This window comes from Arvicanthis niloticus, chromosome 17 (genome assembly GCF_011762505.2).
Source record: "Arvicanthis niloticus isolate mArvNil1 chromosome 17, mArvNil1.pat.X, whole genome shotgun sequence".
Classification (NCBI taxonomy): Eukaryota; Metazoa; Chordata; class Mammalia; order Rodentia; family Muridae; genus Arvicanthis; species Arvicanthis niloticus.
The window spans coordinates 28,715,039-28,742,885 of record NC_047674.1 but is presented as its reverse complement, the minus strand read 5'-3'; the positions used below and the strand labels follow the sequence as shown (position 1 = coordinate 28,742,885).

General features: G+C 45.3%; 1 protein-coding gene across 2 annotated transcripts in view; it reads left to right on the top strand.

The window, feature by feature from the left end:
* The window catches only part of Npas2 (neuronal PAS domain protein 2), a 174,335-nt gene that overhangs the window by 40,365 nt on the left and 106,123 nt on the right, over positions 1-27,847 (top strand). For both annotated transcript variants that reach the window (XM_076915015.1, XM_076915014.1), the window contains exon 2: positions 25,924-25,980. In XM_076915015.1, coding sequence (XP_076771130.1) covers positions 25,949-25,980 — 32 coding nt within the window. In that variant the 5' untranslated portion in view covers positions 25,924-25,948. The remainder of the gene's footprint in view (positions 1-25,923; positions 25,981-27,847) is intronic.

Sequence of the window (27,847 nt, the reverse complement as noted above, 5' to 3'; positions counted from 1 at the left end):
TGAGGACAGTGCTGATGTGGGTATGAAGGTGGTTCAGCACTCAGCACCCAAGTAGACGGAGAACAGGGTAGTAACAGCTAAAAGCGATCCTCAGCAGGCTCCTCCCCTGTGTGGCTCCTGGAAGCAGTGCCTGCTGGGGCTTGAAAGGAATGGGTAGGGCTGCCTTCTGTTAGTTGTGTAGAGCGAAGGTCGTTTACTTTGGCATTTTTAACAAAGACTTAAAGTTTCTGGAATTTTCCAGTCACCTGGTCTCTCGCTCAGATTAAGCAGCTCATACTTTTTATTGCCACAAGTGCAGAACAATAGCCCATTGCATAAAAGGTTTCCCAGGGCTGCTCTTCCCCTGAAATAACAAAGGAAGACAAATGAGGCGGGGAAGAAAGAGAAACACCCACACAGAATCAAGTATCACAGAACGCAAATTTCAAGCCACCTGATGCCAGTATGGAGAGACTATGGGGACAGGTTAAAACTGTGTGCAGCGGCCCTCAGAAGTGGGGCCTCTGATGTTATTTTTAGTGTCAACAGCTATGGATCCTGTTCTCCCACTACACCGCAGCGGGTCAACTCATTTACCTTTCTCCTCATTTGCCATGACGAACATTTCTGTATGAACAGGTCTGCCCCAGACATAACAATCATTGGGTGCCAAGCTCTACTCTGCAGCAACCCACAGCCTTCATAGGTACCATTCCTCTCTTCCCCCATAACTGGTTCTTAGAATGGCATGAGGGAGCTACAGGTTGATTCTGCCACCTTCCTCTATAGTGGAGAGGGCAGCGTCCAATCCCAAAGCAAACACTGTGATTGTTTAGTGGATCTACACGGCAGTGAGCAGTGGTCTTACCCTATGCTTTCTGGGAGGACAGCCTATATACTCCTACCCTCGTGAGATGCTGCTCTCCGAAACCTACGAGGTCTTCAGGAGAACGTGAAGTCAAGGATCTACCTCTTCCTTTCAGACTTTAGCCTCCAGCCCTTTCTGATTAGCTGCATGCCACAATCTCCACCCATCCTGAAGAGCCCAGGAGCCCTCGTCTTAGTGACTGCTATAAGCTAAATGTGGCTCCCACAGCTCATGAGTTGAAGAGTTCATCTTCAAGTCTATAGATGAATGAAACCTGGAGATGGAGCTTCTTAAATGAGTTTCTTCTAGGACCGGATGAAAGCAGAGCTTCATTGATGCCATTTGTGGCTTTGTAAGAAAAAAAAGACTTAAACTTACACTACATTCTCTGTCTTACTGGGTGATGCCCTCTTCCATGGTAGGGCTCAGGAGGAAGGGCCTCATCAGATGCCAGGCAAGCACTGGCACGATATTCTCAAGCTTCCTAGTCTGCACGATCATGAATCAAATAAAGTTCTATTCTTCATAAACTACTAGGTCTTCGGTATTATGTTATAGAAACAGAAAACAGATTAAATAGTTGCTCTCCACATAACTCTACTAGGGCTTCATGGTGGATGTCATGTGTGATTGGTGGGGAAGGGAATCCCATGACTCCCAGATGCTTGTTAGTTGGTGCATGTGATAGCAGGAGCTTGAGAAGGAAATCTAAGTCTTTGGTCATGTCACCACTCTGGATAACACAGAAAAACATGAAAATGAATCCACTGTGCTGAGCCCCCACAGCAAGCAGGGAGAACACCCACTTCTTGCTGCAGATACGTGTAGGGGACATCTGCCCCTGGGTGTTCAGGGCAGGAGTACTGTGAGAAACAGGACCTCCAGCTGCCAGGAGAGGCAGGTAACCCTCTGAGATAGGAGAAAGGACAGAAGATGGGTAGAGATTAAGAGATTTGGTGTTGCCTAAGACATCCACCTTCATGACTTCAACTAATCTAGATGCCCCTAGCCCAGTGGTTCTCAACTTTCCTAATGCTGTGATCCTTTAAAACAGTTCCTCATGTTGTGGTGACCCCCAACCATAAAATTATTTTCATTTCTATGTCATAGCTGTAATGTTGTTACTGTTATGAAACATAGTATACATATCTGATTTACAAGGTGGTTTTAGGTGACCCTGGTGAAAGGGTCATTTGACATCCCCCCAAAAAAGGGGTTATGACCCACTGATTGAGGACTGCTCCTCTGGCCTATCAAGAGGTAAGAGCTGCCCCATCTATCCTACTGAGACAGACAAGGTGGTGTGAGATCCAAATGGGAACTGGACCATCCAAAATGGGAGAGAGAGAGAGAGAGAGAGAGAGAGAGAGAGAGAGAGAGAGAGAGATAGTTCTACAACAGTGGATTTAGAGAAAGATTTGTATCCCTGTCCTTCTGAGCCACACAGGACCATACAGCTTCCTCTCCACTCAGCCCATCTCAATAGCTGTGAGATGTTCAGGGAGAGCTTCCTGTTTGAAGGCATCCCATGAGTATTAGCACGCCCGTTTCATACAGCCCTACATCCATAATGCTTTTGCCTCTCCTGATTAATGTCACAGGCTTCATAAGGGAGTCGAATATGACGTGAACCTTGGTGCAAGCAGCTCTTCCTGGCTTCCCAGCCATATTTAATCCATGAACCTTTTGGTTTCAGCCCAGGAACCATCTCAGAAGCACACCAGAGACCAAGTGAAACAAAAACTGAACTGTCAGCATGGCTGAATCATGAAAGAGCAAGTGTTGGGAATGTTCTCACAGTTTACATCGGGGCATTGTACATGGCACAGCTGAGCCCAGTGCTGTATCTTGGGGGTCTTCATGGTTACTTTGATTGCAAAACCTAATGAGATGAAAGTCACCCAGCACCTGTAGAAAAGGTTCTTTGGCAGCAGCTAGGACACTCCCTGTGACCAGTCAGCCTCCAGAAGTCACAAGCCATAGTCAACTGGCTTCAGATGCTAGGGGGAGATGGAGAGGGGACAGGAGAGTCTAGAGGGCTATCTAAAGGCTTGTCAAATAACCCCAGGATCAAGAGGGACAATATGCCACGGGACTGATGCCAAGGAGAGGAAAGCCTAGGTACCCAACACAGAACGTGCATGCTGTAGACAGAACCCCAAGCCTAGATGGCTAACAGTTGGTCTTTGTAATGTTGGCTAAGGACACATACACTGAGAGACATACAGAGACACAACACAGACACACTCAAAGAGACACAGAGACACAGATACAGACAGAGACAAACACAGAAACACAGACATACACATAGATACACACAGAGACACATACACACACAGATAGAGATACAAATACACAGAGACACACACAGATACACAGACAGATACACACACATGTATACGCACAGACATAGAAACACAGAGACACAGACACACACAAAGAGATACAAATACACATAGACACACACAGATACACACACACAACCACAGGGTAGAGAGAAAGCTGATAGAAGAAAAGATTGGGTGTTGTGTTTGCTCTTCTGAGCAGGTATTTGGCTTTGGTACCAGCTAAGATGGCCTTGAAGGGCACGCTGGGTTCAGAATGTGTACTTCCGGTTGCCCGCCTGGCCAACCATGGTAACTTCCTTGTTTGTTTGCAAGTTCACAAATGCCAATTTGGTAAATTCTCATTGATAATGAACTCCAAGGGAGTGAGGCCTGCTTGTCTGAAGTTCATCCAAGCTGCTGTACTATACCCTGGGTTCAAATGTTCACCATTGGTCTTTTAATACTACAAATTACTTGACGAAATGCTTTCAAAATGTTTTCTTGATAACTCAGTAATAAAAGTCCCCGGGGCATATGTTAGCAACAGGGATAATTTTCTCTTTTTGATATGGTTTTATGACATTTTATTGTATGTGCTTAGCATTTATAACAGGAGGTGAGACACAGAGAAAGGAAAATGTCGCTATTGTAAGGCACACTGACAGAGCTATCACCTCATGGAGTTATTTCCTATGTGTGACAAAAGCAGTTAGAATCAACCTTTTTAGGAAAAACTCATGAAACATGATTTCACACAACTGTTCATGTCAATTGTTAGATCTTTTGAATGGTTCCTTTTTAGATATTTCCCGTCTTCTTTGAACTGTATGTGCCCATTCCCCAAAAATTCTGATAACCAAGGTTTTATTCACTTAGATTTGACACATATACACCCCTTTTGAAACAATTCCCACAAGCAAGTACAACTATGCAATGTTTATTTCTGTTTCTTGCTTCCTTTGATTACCACAATATTTCTTGGTCTTTCCATGTCGTAGCAAATTGTGAGATATCTTTTTTACAGCTGAATGAGATTCCACTGTGTACACATACTGTCTTACTTTACCTCTAAGTTTAGACACCAGGGTTGTCTGTGTATCTTAGCTATTGTGAGCAGTGCTTCAGTTCACAGCAAGTACGTGTGTATGAGTGTGTGTGTGAGTATGCATATGTGGTGTATGTGTGTGTGTATGTGTTTGTATGTGAGTGAGTAAGCATGTGAGTATGTGTGTGTGGTGTGTATGAGTGTGTGTGTGATTGTGTATGTGTGTGAGAGAGTAAATGTGTATAGTATGTATGAGTATGTGTGTGTGTGTGTGTGTGTGTGTGTGTGGTATGTGTATGTGAGTGTGTATGTGTGGTATGTGTATGTAAGTGTGTGTGTGTGGTATGTGTATGTAAGTGTGTGTATATGGTATGTGTGTGAGTGTGTATGTGAGTGAGTATGTGTGTGGTGTGTATGAGTGTGTGTGTGAGGATGAGTGTGTATGATTGTGTATGCGTGTGTATGTGGTATGCATATGAATGTGTGAGTGTGTGTATATGATGTGTGTATTAGTGTGCATTTGACTGAGTGTGTATGTGTGTGTGAGTGAGTATATATGTGGTGTGTGAGTGTGAGTGTGTGTATGTGTGGTATGAATGAGTGTGTGTGAATAAATGTGTGTAGTGTATATGAGTGAGTGTGTGTGAGTGAGTGTATGTGAGTGAGTGTGTGAGTGTGGATGTGAGTGAATGTGTGTATGAGTGTGTATGTGTGCACTTTCACCTCCTTTGGGTAGAATGTGTCCAGAAGAGGAAGTGCTGGCTTGTAGAGTGTCTATAGTTTCCTGGTAAAATGTAAATGTTTACAGTTTCATGCATCAGGTTGCTGTTTTCCTACATCTACAGACACAATCTCTGTTTACAAAAACAGAAACCACAAACCTTTCAATGTTGTAATAGGTGAAGGTGACCTAGAGTCACTAAACATAAGAAGGAATGGGTGTGCTTGGCTGTGTGTAGGACAGAGTGTTATCTCCATCTGTCATGGCTTACGTAAGAATGGCCACCAGAGGCTCACAGATTTGAACTCTAGAACACCAGGGAATGACACTTTTAGAAAGGATCAGATGGTGTGGCCTTGTTAAAAGAAGCGTGTCACTGGGGTTTCGAAAGCCCACTCCAGGGCCAGAGTCTCTTTCTGCTGCCTGGATGTGGATGTGGATGTGGATGTGGATGTGGATGTGGATGTGGATGTGGATGTGGATGTGGATGTGGATGTGGATGTGGATGTGGAACGCTCGGCTACTTCTCCAGCACCATGTCTGCCTGTGTGCTGCCATGCTCCCAGCATGAGGATCATGGACTGAACCTCTGAGCCAGGAAGCAGCCCCAATGAAATGCTTTTCTTTATCAGAGTTGCCTTGGTCATGGTGTCTCTTCACAGCGATAGAACACTGACTAAGGCACTACCTTCATCTGGACTTTGTAAACTTGAGGCCATTATTGGAAGGTGCCTAATTGCAAACCCATGGTGGCCAGACTGCCTTGGAATCAGCTTCCCTGTCATTGTCCCCACAGCCCCTGCTTTTCTCTCATGGCTCCTGCCACTCTGGAGCCTCCTATCTCCCTTCCAACCTGGGAAACCATGAGCTCTCTCAAACCCAGGGAGACCTGACTGATCTGCGCACCTACCAATGTAACATTCTCCATGCCTTAGCTGAACTTCACCAAAGTTGGTTACTGTTTTTTTTTTTTTAATTAAAAACACCTGTAAATAGTTCACAGTGGTCTAAGCAGCTACTTCGACAGAGACCAATGAGCTGTAGCCAAAGCTGGGAATAGCTGGGACCTACACACCACAGCACAGCTGCACTATGGCAGTGACACTGAGTGCCGACAATGGGCATGCTCAGAGGATCCCTACCACTGGAGAAGGAACAAGCTAAGATGTTAAGCTTGGGGAGGGCTTGGGGGAGGGGGCCAAAGTCACTCTGCTCCAGGATCTGTGACTGCATCCCTACAGTGGCTTGCAGGAAAAGGCATTTTTAATGGCAATTAAGTATTGGTGAAAATATAACGTGATCACAACACTTAGACATTGCTAAGTCTAAAGTCCGCAACCAATGCGTAAAACAGTAATTCCTCAATCTGTAGAGTTGCCATAGGACCCAGAGACTCTATTCCTTCATTTACCCCAAGAGAAATGGAGACCCAGATCCACACAAAACTGTTTGCACCTGTATCTCTAGAAGCTCTGCTCATAAGAGCAAAACAGAATGGATAAACAAAACGTGGTCTCTCCATGGGATAGGTTAGTCACTCTTTCAAAAGGGAAAGAATTCTGACACTGTCCCCAACATGGATGAACACTGTACAATGATGCTATGTGCAGAGCTCATGATGACAGGTCACATACCACATGGTTCTTTTTATAGGACATAGCAAATTGAGAATCAGAAAGGTGATCAGAGATATCGGGAATGGGGAGGTGCTTATGAATGGATTTAGGGCTTTTTCTGGGATGCTGAAGATGTTTGAAATGAGAGCAAGCTGAGTTTGGGTCACATTGAATGCTCTAAATGGTGCTAAATAAGGTATTTTAAGGTGGTGAATGTTAACCCCAACCAAAACATTATAGTCTGAGCTGCCATTCTATGCGGTGCTGGAAACACAGCCAGAAGCCATGACTAGATGCCCCGGAAAGGTAGGGCAGTGGTATTTTGTCTCAATGAGAAGTTTCTACTAAGTACAATGAGAAGATCACAGGAGGTGGCTAGGGATAGTGGCTAAGTAAGTCCCTGTGCAGTGGGGGGGGGGGGGGAATGGGGACCCAGAGAGCACCGCTGGGTGCTGATACACAATACATGCTACGGAGTAGAAGCTGTGCCCCTGGCCACAGCCACTAATGCCCTGGGCAACATTAAAAAGCAAACAAGCAAACAAAACCACAGGCCCTACCCAGGGATGTTCATGCCACTGGTCTAGGAAATGGCTTAGTTATCCAATTGTAGGTGTCTGCTTCCTACAACAAGCCTATCTGTTTTACGAACCTTGATTGCCTGGGAGCTGGTTAAGAAGGATCCCAGGGTGACTTGTGTGAGCCAAAGGCCTTTATATGAAAGATGCTTTGAATTACCTGTTTGTGTGTGTGTGTGTTGCTCATGCAGAGATGCATGTGTGTATGAACATGAATAGAATGTATATGGTATTTGTATATGGTGTGTGTTTCTGCTGTGTGTGTGTGTGTGTGTGTGTGTGTGTTGGCCAGAAGTTGACCCCCTGTATCTTTCTAGCTCTCAACTGTATGCAATGAGACAGTAATGTATGAAGTTTAGGTTTGCCCCAGGAATTCCCTGTCATGCCTCCCGGATGTTAGGCTTGCCTGCCACACCTCCCGGCTTTCACACAGGTGCTGGGGAATCTGTAATCCAGTCAGCTTGTGTCACGGTTTGTGCTTTACCCTCTGAGCCACCTCCCCAGCCCATTATTGTACCTTCTGAAAACCACAAATAGCCACAAGGGCAGGTGACAAATGTCACCATTTGACAGCTGAGAAAAGCCAGGCTCAGGGGATTCCCCACTACGCATGTCTCAGCATACCCTGTCTCCTCCGATGTCCTATCAGGGCTCTCCCAGGCCCAGGAGCCAGATTCATTCATCTTTAATTTACCCCGCCCTCCTATACCTCCATGTCCTGCCCAGAGCCAGGCTGGGTAAATATGTGATGAGGAAGAGGAAACGAAGAATGGAGAAAACATGGGGACCTTCTACTGCATATACCCCTCCTACTGTGTGGTCTCCTCCTACTATGTCCCCTCCCAGGAGCCTGGCACACCTGTGTTTTTCCCAGCTCAGTTTCTCATTTCTGACTTCTCTGTTCTCAGTCCTGCCTGGTGTTCTGTGACGCAGGGTCTCGCTGAAGGTACAGGCTGGGTGGGAGTGAAGTTAAACATGGGGAACTGAGCTGTCCCTTATGGTGGGAAACTGATAGTAGCAGAGTCTGTCTAGGACAGGAAGAGCCTGCTCTGTTCATGATGGCTACAGGGCCTGAGGAAGGATGCACCTGCTGTAGATGGCCACAACACTCTTATCTGACACTAGAAGACACACGCTTGCCCTTCCCCTTTACAAATTCTGCCGGCTTCAAATTCCTCACTGACAAACCTGGAGCTCTGCTTTGCAGCCCCTGGAGCCTAGGACAAAAGGAAATGGAACTTTCACACTGAGGCAATGAGGAGACACAGCAGCCTAATAAATCTATCTATTCCTTTTTCTAAGGGATCTTCAGAGGCTTATAGTTGCCTTACAGCAGCATAGAGTCCCCCTATGTGATCAGTGATAAATCCAAGCAGAGACAAGTGTGATCCTTGGAAGCTTGTTGGAGGGTCACGTTCCTTACCATAGTGCCAGGTCAGAACACAGAAAGAATGTTTTGGAGACCCCTGAGGGACACCATACTTCTGGGTGTGAATACCCAACAGTCAGAGCATTGGTCCAGAGACAAGAATTTGCGTCAGTTCTTGCTGGCCAAACTGCCCTTTGGAGTCTGCTTGCAGTGCCTGGTAAATCTGGGAGTTTTAGGTTCAATCAATAGAACCAACTCGAAAGACAGATGTCTCCAAAAGCCATGGAGTCTTGTTCTTTCTATGCTTTTAGTTTTTAAAGTCATCTATTTGTATGTCATTCTGTGCACATGAATTGAATTTCCTGGAGCTAGAGTTAACAAGCTACCTGTGTGCTGATAACCAAACGGGTCTTCTGCAAGAGCGATGCATGCTTCTTCACCGTTGATCGACCTCTCCAGCCTCGAATCCTTGCTTTTTGGTTCCGTGTTCACAACATCCAGCACAAGCAAAGGGAGAGGTTGGGGGTTCTTGTATCCTCACGCCCCACTGATATTCACACCTATACACAGCTGAAGGACATTGCTAGGCTGAACTGCAGAGACAGGACAAGGCCGACCTCCAGCCTTCGTGTTTAATGATGTGAGGGTCCCCACAGTATGCTGTGCTTATTCTCATTGGCTATCCCTTTCCAAAAAAAAAAAAAAAAAAAAAAAAACCTTGGGACTGAGAGATGGGTGGATCAGCCTGGCTACCAAACCTGACCACCTGAATTCAATCCCCAGAATGTATATGGTGAAAAGAGAGGACAAATCCCCAAAGATTCAACAACTTCTCCCTTGAAATAATCACAGACTCTAAAGAAGTGGGAAAGGTTCATGTTCAGTGTACTTGTCATTGTCATCTGTTAGTGACATAGGACATCACTGCAGGAAAATACCACAGGCAGAAAGTTGGCACAGGCACAGGTGTGCAAAGTCCAATGTCATTGTACAACAGTACAGATGTGTGCAACCAATTTGACCCATCCCCTTATTCTAATAAAGGAAGTAGGTGAGATCTTGGCAACTTTTACAAATGCCTAATTCCTAGTAGCAGGAAAGAACCATTGCTCCTCAGAAATCAGGTCCCTTGGTGAGGAGTGGCATAGCCATTCTCAGTGCTACCTAGCATTCTCTCTCATGGGTACACATGTATACACAGGCACATGCACATACACACAGAGACATAGATACACACAGGCACATGTGCACACATACAGATATTCACACAAACAAATACAAAGGCACACACTCATACACAGACACACACAGAGGCATATGTGCATACATACAGATACCCACAAACACAAAGGCACACACACACAATAGCACACATACACACACGTACATGCACACACAAAGAGAAACACACAATACACACATAGGCATGCACAGAGACTCACACAGAGGCACACAAAGGCACATACACATACATACAGAGGCACATACATATATACAAAAGTACATATACACAGAAAGAGGGGTGGGGTGCAATGTACTATCTCTGGATAAAGTGTGTTCAAAACGTTCCTGAGGCCTGTTCTCTACTGGGAAGAAACAGGAGCCAGCTCCCTTTACCCGTATTTGTTTTCAGAGGTTAAATTGGCATGAAATCAGATAGTCTTGAGAATAGAGGTTGCTTTCTTTGTAAGAAAAAGAAGTTGACCAAATTCATCAGGAAATTTCTTCAGAACCATGGTGTTCCAGCCCATGGAACACCAGAGTCTCCACGGCATCGAATCTAATTGACAAGAGAAAGAATTTTCTTTGAGAGATAGCTGCAGGACACTGGCAAGTCCAGCTGTTTGATTCCCTTCATGGCCACTGGACTGTTATTATTACCTGAGTCACAGTAATATATTAACAAAAAAGGCTTATGTAGCTCACAGTTTCAGAGACTGAGAGTTCAGCCCTGGCTAAGGGTCTCAGGGTGGATGATGTCACAATGGTACTCACTCGACCATAAGCAATTACATGATGAGGCAGAGAGGACGGAAAGGAGGGGCCAAAGAACCAGGCTCTCACAAGAACAGCTAACTCAGGTCACAAAGCTTCCACTTACTCCTTCCAAGGGGTAACTAACTCCCCCAGTGACTCAGTCATCTCTCCCTAGGCTCCGCCTCCTAAAGATTCCTCCACACCAAACACTCTGAGTGTCAAGCTTCTAACACAGCAGCTTTTGGTAGAAAAAAAAAAAAAAAAACATAGCAAAAAGATTAGCTTGTTTTTTAAATTGACCCCAATCCTAAGAACAAAAATCCTGGACCAAATACTGTTGGATTTAGACCAGGCCAGGCCATTGGCAAACTTGGTTGTAAATGGTGTAAGCCAGGTTTCTGGGTCAACATACGTTTGCAGCCTAATCCCTTCCAGCATCTGACAGAGGGTGGGAACCCTGTAACTGTCAGAGAGGTGTGTCAGCCACTGCTGGCCACAGGAACATAGAAAGCCAGATGCTCCAGGACATTAAGATTTGTTAAGAGGGTTAGTGCCGGCACCTCGGAGCTGCCCCCAGGGGTTCCTAACATCTTCTTCATTCTGCTTCCTGTTTAGCTGTGTGGCTGCTTGTGCAAGTTATTCTTGCATTAGCATGTGCTAAATGGCCATCTTCAAATAATGACAGGACCTCATTTCTACTGGGCTTTATGTATTCACTTTTATTAATGTATCTTCACTGTCTAGAGTAATGAGCTTTGTGACAGCATCTTTAATACATGTGTGTCAGGAACTTTCACCACGTGTACCTCACACTTGCCTTTCCCTGCCCTCTCATCTTTCTTCATTCAATTTACAAATACTCCATGTCTTTGGCTTTTCATGTAGACTCCACGTATGAGAATGGATGTCATATTCCTTGTTTTGGGTTTGGCTCGGTTCACTTAACACACTCATCTCAGGTTACATCCACTTTCCCCAATGGCGTGCTTTGTCCTTCTTTAAGGCTGAGTGAGACTTCATTGTGCGTATGCCATAGATCTTACCACTCCCCTGTTGATAGACCTCTGGGATATTCTCATTTCTCTGCTACTGTGGACAGAACATTGATAAATGTGAGTATGTGGGTATCTCTTTGCTACCCTGACTTATATGCCCAGGAGTGGTGTAGGTGGTTCATATGACTAGCCTTAGTGTTTCGAGGAACTTCTATTTTCACTGTTTTCACAGTGGCTGCACTGATGCGCACCCCCACCAACAGCATTTACAGTGTGTTATAGTTTACAGAAGTTATTTCCTATTGCACCAAAACAAGGAGACAGTTCACAGGAGGCCAACAATTTCCCTGACGCTCCTCAGAGATGACACAAGCATACAAATCAAATCTTCCATGGCAGATTACACCTCACCACTGACTTTCGTCTCCTTCACGCTGCGGGGTTGGGGAGGCACATGGGCCTGAAGCCTTTGTGCATTGGTGGAAAGACAGAAGAGACAGAAACAGCACCGGCTTCAGTGGGAGCACCTTGGGCTCCTCACTTCTCGATGTCCTCCTTAGAAGTCCTCCAAGGTCAGGAGCTTGAGAGGTCTTGGCCCTGATTTTACACTCTGGATTTTCTTAACTACCATAGCTACATTTGCCCTCTGCTTGCTGCCTATAAAACCTCTCATTTATGTGCCTACTCTTTTGTCTTCCTGAGTTCAATTTCTTTCTCTTTGTCTGAATGCAACCTACATTCTTTTTTTGTTTTTTGGGGTTTTTCTTTTTAACCTAAAATCATGTATCATCTTCTGTTGATCATGCCTTATAAGAAGTTGTAAGGGCATGTAGAAACCCATCAGAAAGCAGTGTCCTTAGGAAATAAGGTAATTTGTTTTCTGTAACAAGAAGAGAGGCAGCTAGTGGAGGAGCATTGCGCTGTACACCCCAGAGTCGTGCTGTGCACCCCAGCATCACAGATGCTGACACTTCTTTCTTCTTGCCTCTTGGAGTCTTGGTCTTGCTGTAAGATGACTCTTACTGTTGACCAGCGATGTATTTGTAGACTTCCTTAAGGTCTCCCTTGCGATCAGGATGGTAAAGGTAGCACTGTTGTTACCAATAATCAATCGTTCTGTGCCCTCCAAAAGTTTGCAAACTTGGAAGCAAAGACAGTACTCTTCATAGGGAGCCAGAGTAGGGTCATTCCAACTTGGTTTGTGTCTCTAGGCAAGGTAGAGTAAACAATTTGAACCACATGAAGGAAGACTCCAAAATGGAAAACTAGTGGAGTAGGGGATGGGAAAGAGAGAGAAGCAGCACAGAGGACCAGGAAACCAAATGTCAATCAACTCTGACACATGTTGAAGGGAGTCTTCATCCTGACATAGTATACTCAGGAGAAGGGTTTAGGAAAGATGTAATACTTCCTACTGCCAGTTTGTATTAAAAAGTAATGCACACATACACATATGGAGGTAAGGGAGCAAGAACTTGACTGCTTGATAAAAAAGAAACAGCCCTAACATTTCTTGCCTTTTTATTCTTAACAAAATGAATAAATTACAGTGTGTGCCTACATGATACTTCTTCCCCCAAAATAATGAGAAAAACTGGCCAGACATCAAGCATTTTGTTTACTTTCCAGTTTATTTTTCTTTCAAGCAGGTTTGTGAAAACTGAAATTTAGTTCTATCTATCTATCTATCTATCTATCTATCTATCTATCATCAGAGAGAGTTCTGCCTGTCCTAAAGAAACTGTGGTATTTCTGTGGGCTTGGTAGTTCATCACTTTCTGGGCAGAGAGGTCTGTCTGACCCCGGCAGAGATGAGGGAATGGTACTTTGACACACTGGGTTGCTCCTGGAACTTAGGTAACTCAGTAAATGCAGCATCCTTTGAGAGAACAAAATCATTCTTTCAATGCATTAAATGCCTGGAATTGCAGACAGGAACGGTTCTATCAGCAGTTTTGATGTTTTATAACATAGCTAAGCATATTTGAAAGACACTTTCTTAAAATTAAAAAAGTAATAGTAATTCAAAATATCTTCTCTCATTTTATATCAATTCCCTCCAAGTTTGAAAAAAATAAAAAACAAACAAACAAAAAAACAGAAAAGAGAATGTACCTCTCTCTTGTTGCCTGGAGACCAGGTGTGTGCTACTTTGCTACTTTGTTAGGCAGACTAATTAGCAGTGAGGGATTTTGCATGGCAGAAGGCTCATTAGTGAGGGTGGGCGGGACTCGGAGCTCCCCCAGCTAGTGGCTCTGAGCCACTCACACATTCAAAGTGTGATTCAGCTCAGAGAAACGTTTACCACCAGCTCTTCAGGAAACTGTTTGTGTGCCAGCTAACTTCCCTGGTCTAGCAACCCTGTGACAGCAAGGTATCTTTAAAAGGACTCACTCTGCAGGCTTCCCACTGACTGGTGATAACCATCTTGGAAGTTTAGAAGTAAGGTAACTGTGATGGTCAGGAATTGGTTTTTAGTACTTTTAGTAAAGCCACATGAACACCCTTGGGAATTGTTATGCCGAAAATGGTCACCCACCCTTAAGTAGCTTTACATTCCAGATGCCCCCAAGTGATTTTTGAGTTCCATATCCCCCCCCCCCCCCCCCCCCCCCCGTGCAGGCAGGAGATGGAGCAGAAAGAGTTAGTAACTTGCCTCAGGTCACTCAGGTAGATGCCAGGAGCAGCATTTGAACAAGGGACATTCACAAACCATCGCCTCTCTGTCAGTGCCGAGTCCATTTCTCATCTGCTAAATACATTGACAATGTTGAATGTTTTCCAAGACATCTTCATCGACACGTTTGTATGGAATGAAATTCAGGAAAAGCCATGTCCTGCGTTAGAAAAGACTCTTACAAACATGTCTGCTGCCTCTTTGCTCTGAGCCCTTGGGAGCCCCACACTCACTCTCATTTGCCCCATTTGCCGAGGGTGACACTCCAGCCTTCTCTAGGGGAGATATGAATCCTAGCCTTGTTACATGTGTGTGCTAAGCCCTCCTGGGACCACCTGACTCCAAACTTTTATTCCTGGAAGTAGGTCAGCTCACCTAGTGTGGTGATTTGAATAGGCTTGGCCCAGGAAGTGGCACTATTTGGAGACGTGGCCTTGTTGGAGTGGGTGTGGCCTTGTTGGAGTGGGTGTGGCCTTGTTGGAGTGGGTGTGGCCTTGTTGGAGTGGGTGTGGCCTTGTTGGAGTAGGTGTATCACTATGGACCTAGGCTTTAAGACCCTAGTCCTAGCTGCCCGGGAGACAGTCTTCTCCTAGCACCCTTTAGATGAAGATGTAGAACTCTCAGCTCCTCCTGCACCATTCCTGGATGCTGCCATGTTCCCACCCTGATGATAATGGGCTGAATCTCTGAACCTGTAAGCCAGCCCCAATTAAATGTTGTCTTTATAAGAGCTACCTTGGTCATGATGTCTGTTCACAGCAGTAAAACCCCAACTAAGACACCTCTCCTCTGGTCAGTTTCCTTCTCTCTCTAGTACTTTGTCCAACTTCTAGATAGAAAAGCCTGGGGGAAGCTTTTCTGTATATTAACTTGCAGTGCTGGGAATCTAACTCAGGGCCTTGTCAGTAGGCGAATGTCCTGCCACTGAGTTAGAGCCTCAACCAGACCTTTCCTTCTATATGCTGCAGCCCAGTGCAGCTATGGGAACAGGAGAGGGCCCTGACCCCTCCTTCATGAGGTCTCTGTTCCCTCCAATCCTGGCAACCCTTAACAAAATCTGTCCCCACCCTGGGCAGCAATATTTATTCCAGTGGCCTCCGGGTTGGTTGTCAGAGAGAGGACATCAGAAGAAGCTGGAGACATGGAGGCAGCATCGGCTTCACAGTAGTCCGTGTAAAGTGTCACAGTAGAGTCCTGTGCCAGTGTAGTGGCCAGTTTGTCTTTATTGACAAACAGAGGCTTAGTGGAGCCTGAGATCTGAGCTGTTTTTCTGTGGTTTAGTTTTTCTGTGGTTTAGTTTTCTTTAGTTTGCTAGTTTTGTTTTAAAAACTTGTTTTTAATTTTTATTTTAAGTTATGTGTTTAAGTTTGTCTAAGCTAAAGGTGTGTGTGTGTGTGTGTGTGTGTGTGTGTGTGTGTGTGTCCTGTGGGAGTGCAGGTGCCACAAGAAGGAGTCAGATCTCCTTAAGAACTCTTTCCAGGTGCTCTTCCATGGGTCCCCTGTCTGCCACCTAGAGGCCACCCAAGCTGCTCAGGCTGGACCTGGGACAGCCTTTCTCCCTCATGGCTCAGCACCATGGATGTTATGCTGACCCACTTTTGCTGTTTGCCACAGCAGGCTAAGCCTGTCTGGCCTTGTTCAGAGGCACTAGGCAGTGTAAGCTGCCTTCCAAGCAGTGCAGACAGCTGTCTTTGGGGTGCCTGAATCTGTGTGTTATGTCTAAAGGACTACCACCTGGCACCCCAGGGTGGTTGGAACATGGATCTAATCATGGGGCCTCCCTTACCCCACATTCACCCTGTCTCCCAGCAGCCCTGTGTTAGGACCCATTCTTACTGGTAACCAAAACTGGGCTTTCCCCCAAGGCTATAAAGACAGATTCCCACATGTGAGCTACAACCAGCAGACACCTTCCCTGAGCACAATGAACCTCAACTGCTTGTCCTGTCCTTGAGGGGTTGCCACCAAGTAAAAGGGTCTTGAGTGTCTAAAGCCAAGGAAAGGGAGATATAGAGGTGACAGGCAGAGGATGATGGGAATACTTCTGGAAGATTGACAGCTTGTCAATCAGGGCTTTGGGTGCTACAACATGATGTGTCTCCTGAACTATGAGGCCGTGTTGATCGATGTATGTCTTTATCCCTCCTCTACTCCACACTCACACATCTGGATAGGACTGTAGGGGCAACTTCAGTTCCTTCAGAACAGCAGGCCAAGAGACAAGTAGTAGCTAGCCATGCAAAGTGGCTAACTGAGAGTTCCTGACACACCCTGTTTTCTCATGGCCAGGACCTTTGAACAGAGCTATGCCAGCTGCCCCTTATGTGCTCAGTTGAACTGTACTAGAACCAACTGAGGAAACACAGGAGGAGATTTAACCTCACCGATACCTTTCTAAAGGAAGCACAATAAATCACAAGCAGGTGAAGAAGAAAAAAAAAAAAAAACCCTCTTGCTGCTGTTGCTGTCTTAGACATTCCCCTCAGGAGCTACCTGTAGCCTGTGAGCTCTGCTCAGGCTCGGTGTTATCAGTGGAGGTGGGCAGTGTTCAGGCAGACAAGACACTCTATTTAACCTCTAAATGAAAGAAGTAAAGGCGTGGCGAAGAGGAGGAGGAGCCTGTGCTAACTACTGATGCTCCATCCATCTTGGTGTGTGGCATCAGGTAGACCTGGACTGGAAGCCTGTGTTCCAGGTGGCCCTGCCCTGTTTCTAGCCATTGTCCAATAGAAGAGGAGAGGATCCTAATGGTGTGTTCTCTTGACTATAGAAAGCAAGTCATAGCCACATCAGCTTTGGATGAAATCGTCATACCCAGGATCCAGCAGAAGCTACCACAAGACCAGAGGGGAAGAGGTTGAAGGGCATTCAAACTTAAATCCAGCTCACGCCCACACTACCTCTACTGCCTCCGCCAGCCAGTGTGTCACGTGAAACATCCCACATCTTGATTAAATGTTATTGGAAATTCTGATATTAAGCTCCAAACGCCATACCCTGGTGTTCAAGCTAGTTTGATTTCTTGTGCCAGAGGACATCTTGTGTCTCTTAGAAATCTTAAGCCCAGTTAGGATAAAGTTTCCCAGACTCAAAAGTATCTTCTGGAGTGCAGTTACCTGGAGAGAGAAACAGGGCCCCACACCACACAAAGATGTTTTGGGTTTGTCCTTGGCAGTGGCTCCCAACAAAGGCTGTGTGTGACTCATCCGCAGGGGTGACTCATAAGCCTCCTGCCCCTCTTACTGATTTCACTAGGCATCCATTGTCCACACCCTGGCCACATACTGTCACTCAGTATGTGGTGTGGCTTGAACTCTTCTTAAAAGGGGCCACCTAGAGGGAATTTTCAGGGATGGAGAAGTAGGGTTAAAGGTTACAGGAACCGCATGGATTGTTACAATGGTCCTGCCCAGATATTGCAACCATTTGTAAGTTGGAAACTCTTGTCTGACCAAACATGTCATTGTTAGTTGACTTAATAACACATTTTCTAACTTTCTCCATTCATTCCTTTAAGTACTATGTCATCGTTTCCCTGAACAATGAATCACTGTACCCTTAGAAATAGGCAACTGTAAAAAAAAAAAAAAAAAAAAACCAAACCTTGAGTCGCAAAATGCAGATGAAGCCTCAGCCTTGGCCTTGTAGTTGCTTGTGGCAGTTTCTGGTGGTCATGGGAATGCTATGGGGGTCTGGTCATGGGCTCACCCTGGATTCTCTGTGAAGCCACAGGAAAAGCTCTTGAGATGTGGCTTCTTGTGGCTAGTGCTGGATTGGACTAGAGTTGAGATCAAATCTATCAGCCTGGCTCTTCCTCAGTTGGGGAATGTGCCAGAACATGAGAATTCCATAATTGAAGGGAAGCTAGGGATTGTAGAGGCAGCTGCTGCCTCTCTGGTTTTTACTGCCCATTTCCTTTAGGAAAAGAAAAAAACTGCTTTTGCCCCCAGTGAATGAATCACTGGCAAACCAAAAAGCTATTGCCTGGAGAGGAAGAATCACAGGTGGAAGTCCCCAAATGATGAACTGGGGCACATCCCCAGTTCATTAGTACCTGTCCTTCAAGGCCTTTTTAATAACAGAAAAATAGTGGGAAAAAATTACTGCCCATCTCCAGTGTACGAGGTACAGATGTCACTGAACACGTGAAGCTCCTCACCGGGGCATCCTGGCAAGACAGAATGTACATTCACCATTCACGAGGGATGAACCCAGCCAGTGGGAAGATGTGTGTGCTTAGTGTCCCCTGTTTTGATTCCAACTTGTTCTTGTTTTCAATGTTCTGTTTTTCTTTCTCCCTTTTAACAACCTAAATTCACCAGGCTTTGTTGGTATGGTAGGGAGGAGAATTGGGATTTTCCAGCTAACTTGGGACCTGTAATTCAAACCACTTCTCGGCCAATTTGAAAACATCATGGTTTTATTTTGTGAAAACATTGGCCTTGCAACACAATAGGCTTATGGCAGTCATTTCACGGAGCGTGCATGATGACACAGAGCGATCTGCTGGGTCTACTAAGACCGTACAGAAAGCTCAAAATGACTCGAGTGATAATTTAACACGGGCACACCCTGCTTGGCCCTCAGCCTATTTTAGTAGATAAAGTTTTATTGGAACACAGCCATGTGCCTAATGTATATGTGGTCAATGCCTGGTTGTACACAACAGACTATAGGGTCTGCTCCTAAACTATTTACCAGTTACCAAACCCATCTTTAATTAAAAAAAATACTGTTCCAGTGGCCTTGTTTTAAAGGATTTACAAGGAACCTCTTTTTTCTTTTGTTTTAATAAATAAGGTCACAGGCGGGTGACTTGGACAGGATTACAGGCTGATAAGAAAAATCCTCGATCACAAAGGTTGAAGGAATCCTTCCTATTCTGGGTCACAAGGGAATGAGATGTGTTTTGATTGTAAATAAGGTTCATAACCTTGTTTGTGAGATTCTCAGGGAATTGTAGGTTTATAGCTGGGAGGGACAGGTTAAGCCCAAAGGTCATATATGTTTCAGCCCTAAGCATGGCTTATTGCTCTTTTAATATCTTTACCTTAGCATACTCTATTAGGAGACATTGTCTTTGTTTTGGGCAGTCTTTACAGAAAATCCTTTTCACTAATCTCAAACTCTTGGCTCTCAGAAGGTGGGAGACCTCATGTGTTACTAGGATCTCAGTCGTCTCTGCCCAGCTGCCAGTTCTTGTGGTCTCTATTGTAGTGAGTTGGATGGGTCGTCCAGAGTAGTTACTGCACAAACAGGTCTATTACACAGTGCAGAGAGGCACTCTCAAGGTGAGAGGGTAGCCAGTGAGGAAAACTCTCTAACAGGGGAGTACAGATGATAGCCAGAGACCATTGTATTGTCTTAATTTTAGGCAGGCTTTATCCTAATCCTTAAGAATATCAACAATTGTAGGAGCCACCAGGAACACACAGCCCACAGACTCAACTGAGCAAAGCTCATGGGGGCTCACAGAGATTGAACTGACAATCAGGGAGCCTGTATGGGTCTGAACTAGGTCCTCTACCTGTAAGTGATGGTTGTGTAGCTTGGTGTTCTTGTGGAACTTCTAAAGTGGGAGCCAGGCTGTCTCTTACTCTTTGCCTGTTCTTGGGACCCTTTTCCTCCTACTGGATTGCCTCATCTAGTATTGATATGAGGGTTTGTGCCTACTCTTCTTGTAGTTTGTTTTATCATGTTCGGATGATATTCTTGGGATATCTTTTCTGAAGGAAAATGAAGGAAGGGTGGATCTGGGAGAGAGGGCAGGTGGGGAGGGGACTGGGAGGAGGGAAGGGAAGGGAGACCGCAGTCAGGATGTAATGTATGAGAGAAGAATAGAAACATAAATAGTAAACAAAAACAAAATGCAAACACAAATTCAGCTATCCTCCTGAACTTGAGCACCAAGAAACTCATGCCTGCTCTTGATCTAGCAAAAAAAAAAAAAAAAAAAAAAAAAAAAAAAAAAAAAAAAAAAACCTTAAAACTTAAAAAAAAAGCTTTACTGGGTATTTGATTTGAATTAACTTTTAAGAGAGAGTACACTGGTATCTGTTCTTTACCAGAAAGCCACAGGCTAATTAGTCATAAGTAATCTAATGACCTTCTAAGCAGTCCCGACTCTCATGAGCTCACCCAGGGCCTGAGGTACATTGAGGCACCATTCTTTTGATCAGTAATCAGAGCCCCGTGCCTCTGTCTCTAGTTATATCTAACTAGCTACCTAATTCAAAGACACTATGTCTCCTTAATTTTCCTTGTGTCTTACCTCATTTCCATGTACACTGCATATGGTCTCATCTGGAGACCCAACTGTCAGCCGCTAGCCCCAGGCAGACCCTGTCACCTGTCTGCCTCACTGTGCCTTCCAAAGGCAAGTGTGTGTAGCACCAGAAAACTGTCACCCTCTCTCCTTTACCAGTCCCCAGTGACTCAGAGCCAAAGCTCCAATCAACTGCACTGCAACTGGGTAATAAATAAGTGGCTGAGAGAAAGAATGCTCCAGAGTCCTCAAGGCTGGAAGTTTCACCTGGGTCATATACATGTTATTTGGAGCTTCACTATGTAAATATGTCTTCAGTCATTTCTGCCCCTGTTTATTGCATTCCCATGAGTTCCATTTCATCTTCTCATGCCTTCCCAGCCTCATAACTGCCTGTGGTGTGTCCCTGCTATCATTAACAGAGCCTCTCCTCCGTGTGTGTGTGTGTGTGTGTTTATGTGTGTGTGTATGCTGTATGCACAAGCACACATTGCTGACAGTGCATGTATGCATATGTACGTACACACACACCATTGATAGGTGAAGGCAATAATCCTTCTCCCAAGGACCCCCTCATCAGTGGCACCACCTCCCACTGCTAACCTTCTAAGATCATTACTGATACTGGGAGTAACAGTGACTGTAGTTTAAATGGTTTGTTTGTGCCAGCGACTATGCTGGAGTTTCTTGTGGATTTGCTAATCTCACCTACTAAGCACAGAAAGGGAGGCCCTGCTGCCGTCTTCACTTCGCAGATGGGAAACTAGGGCTGGGGTGTCTTCACACATGGGTGCGTGAGATCACATTAGCGGAGGCAGATCCAGGGTTCCAGCTGGACGGCTGACTGCCTTTCTCTTAGATGTAGGACAGAACCCGCCACTTGCTGCTGCTCTGACATTAACTATTTTAGATCCCACATATGACTGAGCTCATATGCTCTTCTTTCTGAGTCTGGCTTGATGATAATGTCCTTTCCAGTCCTCAAAGAGGACAAATGGCTGATTGGCAGGTATTTGAAAGAATGTTGAATGTCACTGATCATTAGAGAAACACAGTCTGAAAGTATGAGATAGCCCCTTACCCCTCCAATCCAGGTAAGACCATGGTCAAAAACCAGAAGATGGCAACTATTGAAGCAGATGTTGGGGAAAGAAGGCTTTGTGCTGTCATAGGAAAATTAGAACTGGAAAGTCCCTAGGCATCTAGCAAGCCCACCACTGAGCACAAATCAGGGGAATTGATGTCACTGTGTTGAAGTTAAAAATAAGTCCGTCGAGCCCATTGGGTGATGGTTCTGGTCACCAAATCTGACAACCTATATTCTAACCCAAGACACACTCACATGGTAGAAGGAGAGAACCAACTCCTGAAATTTGTCCTCTGATCTCCACATGTGCATTGTGGTGCAAACACACACACACACACACACACACACACACACACACAGTGGGGGAAGTGGAGACTGAAACTAAAGCAATTAAAAATCAGTTAACAAGTACTGTAACCTTATTATTAAGACACTCATCCACAGGATGAATCATAGTGACAGCACAATGTTAGAGGAGGCCACGTGACCTGTGGATCTTCCTTCCCAAGTGCACATTAGTGTATGTGTGCAGTTGGCATGAGCATGGCCATAGTGTGTGCAGTTGGCATGAGCATGGCCATGTGTGAAGTTGACATGAGCAGGGTCATAATATGTGCAGTTGACATGAGCATGGCCATGTCTAGGACCCTGAGGGAAATGGCAAAGCCTGCCCTCCTGCCCTGAGTGTGGATGTCGACGGTGTGTACAGAGAATAGTCATCTATCTTTCTCCCCTCAGATGTTTAGAGCCTGACAACTGTTCTACTGAGGTTTTTTCTCCTGAAGACAGTTACAGCTGCCTCCTTCTTCCACTGATACAATAGCCCTGCCTCCTTGTAATTTCTCTTCAGGAGACAGGGCAAGAGTGATGTCACTCCTCGGGTTCCCTTCTTGGTCTGTCCCTTTGTCTGTCAAAGGCTGCTTCCCCTGTGTGTTCTGTCCCTTCCATGTTTGGAAAAACATTTTCCTCTTGCCCCTTGCCTTTACTGTTGCCAACCCCTGGTGGCTACACTGTCTCACTTGGTTCCCTTTTGCCTGTGTGCCTTTGAGGATAGCCCCTTTATAAGTAAGCTCTCCTCTAAGTGTCCTAGCAGCATGATCTGTCATCTGTGAGGTAAGTTCCCTGCTTCCCACATCTCATGACTGTGGTGATTTGAAGTAAAGACCTTTGCTTCCTTCCACATTCTGCTCTGGTGGTTAATCTCACCAATGGGCATTTCTCCAGCACTGCACAGAATTGTCTTTACTTCCAAAAAGTATCGTCCTTCTTGTGGCCATTTTCTCCTCACTGTCTTTCTACGGTCTTGAGGAAAACTACTGCTCAAAAATTTCCTCCTTGGAAACAATGTAATTAAGTAAACCAATTATAGCCCTCCCTTATTTCTTTAATGAAAACTTCTAAGGCTTTTTTTCTTCTTCCTGAGTTTCCATTAGTCCTTTGATGAAGCCCAAGTGTGCACTGACAGATGAGCAGATGAACAAGGTGTATTATAGCCGCGGTGTAACAATATGTAAGACAGCTATGGTGTGGCAATATTCCGCCTTAAAAAGGACAGAGATGCTGATACAGAGAACAATAATACTTTAATATCTACAGTGGGCAAATTCATGAGGACAGAAAGTAGAGTAATATTGGTTTGGGGCTGGAGACAGTGTGAGGAATGGCAATATCAATGTTGAGAGGAGGATTTGAGTTCTGCTGACGGAGGGTGGAGGTGGTTGTACGTTAGCACGAACCAACATGAAGCCACTGCAGTTCGCTCACAAATGCTCACAATGCTGTGATTCATTACCTGTACTTCACCACAGTTTTTTATAAAAGAAAGTAATACATAGGAGAGACATGGGAAGTGACAGAGATGACAAAGCCTTGGGAACAGGAGGCCCACTGGGATTCCTGGGCAGATGGTGCTTTTTAAGTAGAGCAGTTTGGCTAGCCAGGCTTCACCACCCAGAATACTCATGGCAGGAACATGGGAGGAGGAAGGTAGGGGGAGTAATGAGCGCAAGTCTCTGAGGCTTTGTTGATTCAAACGGCTATAAATTCAGAAAAAGAACAGCTATTAGTTACCATTGGATGCCTAGCTTGTGGTGCATCATACAGTTAGGATCTAGTACCCTAGGTGTCCCATCCCTCCTGTAGATACAGGAATTCTGTAGATACAGCTTAGTAGACCCTCAATCCTACCCTGGACACTTCCCACTGCCATTGCCCTTGGCAGGACAGAACCCAGGTAGGACATCACTGAATGAATCTCTCCCCCGTATCCTTCAACATCAAGCTTTGAGCAGATTCTATCTGGAGAGTGTCGAATGCACACATGAGCAGGCGTGAAGTGTGTGTTCATGTGATGCAAACCTCAGATAAGAAATGGAGTCTCTCAGGGGTCTACCCCGAAAACCACCTGAAAGGGCCATGGGAATAAGCTGCCATGGCTGCAGAGTTTCTTGCCTTTGTTCTGGGTCAGGTATGTACTTGTGCATGTAGGCAAGCAAGATCACAAGATGAAACCACCTCAGTAAAAAAAAAAAAAAAATTCATGTAAAACTTCAAAGACGCAGAGTAGTTGCTGGCACATTTGCCAAGAATAGAGTTGAAATGCCTGGTGAGGAGCACAAGGTGAGGGTGAAGCTGGGGCCGATTCATCATCTCCACTGACCCTCTCCAGCTCAGCACCTTTGTCCTTTCAGACACTGCCACCATCTGCCTCTAGTCCCCCAGTGAGCTCTGGCATCCTGAGACTTTCTCCTTGACCGCTGGCTGTTGAGGAAGCACCCCAGGCAGGCAGGGTAGTAGTGTATGATAGAAAAAGAAATCAAGGATGTGTTCTGCCCTGTGAAGACAGCCAGGGCTACCCAAGGTTTAAAGGGAGACTGCATCATTTGGCCCTGAGAGACTCTGAACTCATTGCCTAAAGAGTAGAGGTTCCAAGTGCTGAGCACGGCCCTGGGGACTTAGGGAATACATGAACATTCCTGGACTGCTGTGTAATCTTCTACATCCGTGAGCTTTAAGGAAGGACTATAGATCACTCTTCTGTGGAGCAGAGTCCTCCTGGTTACATGTTAGATGGAGGGTTTGCATCTTGGGATGGATACAGTCAAGTGCAGCATCCTTAAGACATCATGGGCATCCAGCAAGAGCAAGCAGCTTGCTAGTGTCCTGTTTGAGATGGAGACATGGTTTCATTGAGAAGGAACCCTGGGACAATTCTCAACATGTGACTAGGAGACACCTAGATCTGGTTTTGAAAAATAATGATTGTTTGCTTTAAAAGAAAAGACTCATTCCCCAAGACTACAATGGATTTTTCAAGAAGCTACTTCAACATCTGATGACCCATCACTTTGATAATACCAAATATGTCCAGCTTAAAGTCATAAAAATACCTGAGACATTATGAGGTGTGTGTGTGTTATGTAGGTGCACATGTGTGAGTGGGTATAGGTGCCTATTAGGCACATATGAAGACCAGAGGTTGATATATCTTTCCTCTATTGTTACTTGTTGTGACCTTTACTCTGCCTCAACGCTTTGGGACTAAGTGCTCTGGTCAAGAGAGTGGGGCTGCAGGGGCAGGAGACTCGAAGAATGGAGACAAGACAGGGTGTGATCAAGTCTCTCCTATTGAAGGGAATGCTGAGGTATTTATAAACACAAGCAGGAGAACACAGGTGAAAACACTACCACGTGCACCATACAGCTGAGGTCACTAAACAGCAAAACAAGCTATGTGGGATAAACAATATATTTATCAGAGTATGCTTCAGCTGTTATAGGCTTTTGAAAACCAAGTCTTTCATCAGGGTATATGGTTCCAGATGGCTGCAAAGTTGATCTAGCCGCTTTCTACTAAAGTCGGCTCCCAACAGTTACTCACCTTCCTGCCACCATAAAGTCCCTCATTGAACCTGGAGCTCACTGTTTTAGCTAGACTGGATATCCGGTGAGTCCCTAGGGTCCACTTACTTGTGCTCCCAGTGTTGGGGTTTAGAGACACACCAACATGTTCATCGGTGCTAGAAATCCAAACTCAGTCCTCATGCTTGCATAATAAGCACTCGAGCCATCTCCCCAGCACAATCCTAAGAGTTTATTGCGATTTCATTTGATTGTGTCGTTCCAACAGTGTGCTGCCCTGTCAGAAGGTTAGACATGCCTGTACCTGACCCCTAATGGCATGAATGCTTGAATCAAAACATGTCTGTTTAAAACTCACATGGGCAAGAACACTTTGGAACCTCCAGTACTTTTTGGGTACACAGCAGGCTGCTGAGGCCTGTGAGATCAGGAATCACTGGGTTGAAGCCTGTATATTAGATAAGACCAAAGTAGCGACAACCATCAGGATCTGTAAGAAAAATTTAGAAGCAGACTGCAGTCATCAGATTCTTTTTTGTTTTTTTCTGTTTTGTTTAGCAGGCAAAACTGCATAGAAACTCTAATGGACGAAGATGAGAAGGATAGAGCAAAGAGGTAAGTGGGAACTGTCCCCACCTCATTTAATAGAGGGAAACCCTATTAAATGCACTGTTAAACTCAGCATGGTGGGCAGCTGTGGGATATGGCTACACACTCTCTCCCTGAAACATTTCACAGTGGCTTTAAGATTTGCACCTCCCAAGTGAAGTTGTGAGACTTGCCAAGAAGTCTGTGTTTTTAATGTGCCTATGTGTCACCCTGTTGACAATGGTCTTCATTCAGAGGCCTCCAGTCTCTGCTTTTACAGGACAGGTGCTGCTTGGCAAGGCAGGCTGATGGGAGCCATGGCAACCTGTGGATGGTGTCGGGGTGCTGCCTGACTGTGGACAGCAAGGGCATCATCTGGTGGTGGTGTCGGGGTGCTGCCTGACTGTGGACAGCAAGGGCATCATCTGGTGGTGGTGTCGGGGTGCTGCCTGACTGTGGACAGCAAGGGCGTTATTATTACCCCTATTACTCTGCCCACATTCAGTTGTTACTGAGTGAGCAGTTGCTGAGAACTGTCTTTACATTAGCTCAGTTTCTTTATCTGTGAAGTATCAGTGTCGTGACTCCTTGTACCGTGGTTGAACAGTTGGGATTTACTAGCCTGGTAGCTGTTATGTTGAAGCACCTGCAACCCTGCCTGTGTCTATTCCTTTATGGGTATCCACTGAATGTCTATTGGGTTCAAGGTAGTCATGAAGTTGGAGTCGAAGGTCAAAAGTGGCCATCAATGTGACACAACCCACCCAAGTGTGCAGTCGCCATGCAAAACTTGGTGAACCAAGAAAGCAGGGTGAATAAGTGACCTCAGTCCCCTCAGGAATGCACAGGTGATGAAGGATAGGGTTCTCTGCAAACCAGTGGGGTGCAAGGGATGAGTCAGTGCTAGACAGAAGCATGAAATGCTAGTCAGGGGAACGTTCATTACAGGCCCACGGATAAGCCTTTCCCGTCCAATCTCATTCGGATCTTTTCTACATGCTATGGGGTAGGTACTATGTCCTCTAATGTAGATCTCCTCATGGACACATAGAGCTGAAGAACATACCTAACTCCCTCCATAGAACTTTGTGATTGACTTGTAAGCGGTTGAGTCCCCAGAGGTCATCCCTTGTGGTGCCTCAAGAGCAACTGTCCCATGAGGAGAAAGCCATGAGAGACACCAGTCCACAGTCACTCAGAAACTTACTCAATCTGAATGAGAAAGTCTGGACTGTTTTAATGGCTCCTTGTATTTATATTAGCAAAAGGTCAGTGTGTTGGCCGGCAGCTTAGGTGTGGTGCAGGGTGAGGACTAGAGTGCTGGGCCAGGCATTGCCTTTCAACATATTTTATTTGTTTTGAGGCAGTCGGGACTCAGGGAAGAACCTAAATCTCGCACACATGAGGTTATTTTACATTTATCTCCACTTTTCCATATGCACAAACATCTTCAAAAACAGTCAACAATGAGGCCCATAACTCTTGAGCTTATTCTGAAGCAACAAGTTCTGGGTTCTTGGCCTGGTCCTGGGAATCTCAGTCTCCTCCAGAAATGCTTCACAACCCATTGGCCACATGCTGTAAGGTTTGCAAAGTCCATTTGTGTCCCTCAAACAAGTCAATGAATGAACTCGACTGTAGTGACAATTCTGGAATTTTGGCTTCTTTTAAAAATACAGGAAGATTATAAGAATGTCGGGGGTTTTTTTGTCTTAATCCCGGGTGTGGGGATACGGGGCTGCTTTTGCAGCAGCTGACTATGATTTGCCTTGTGCTCTAGCAGATGCTTGGTTTTGCCAGCTGGAAATAGTTTCTGCAGTTGTGTGACTTCTGGGAACTTTTCAGAGGGTAGATAAATGCTAGGGGTCTGATAGGCCAAGTGGGTGGTTCCTGG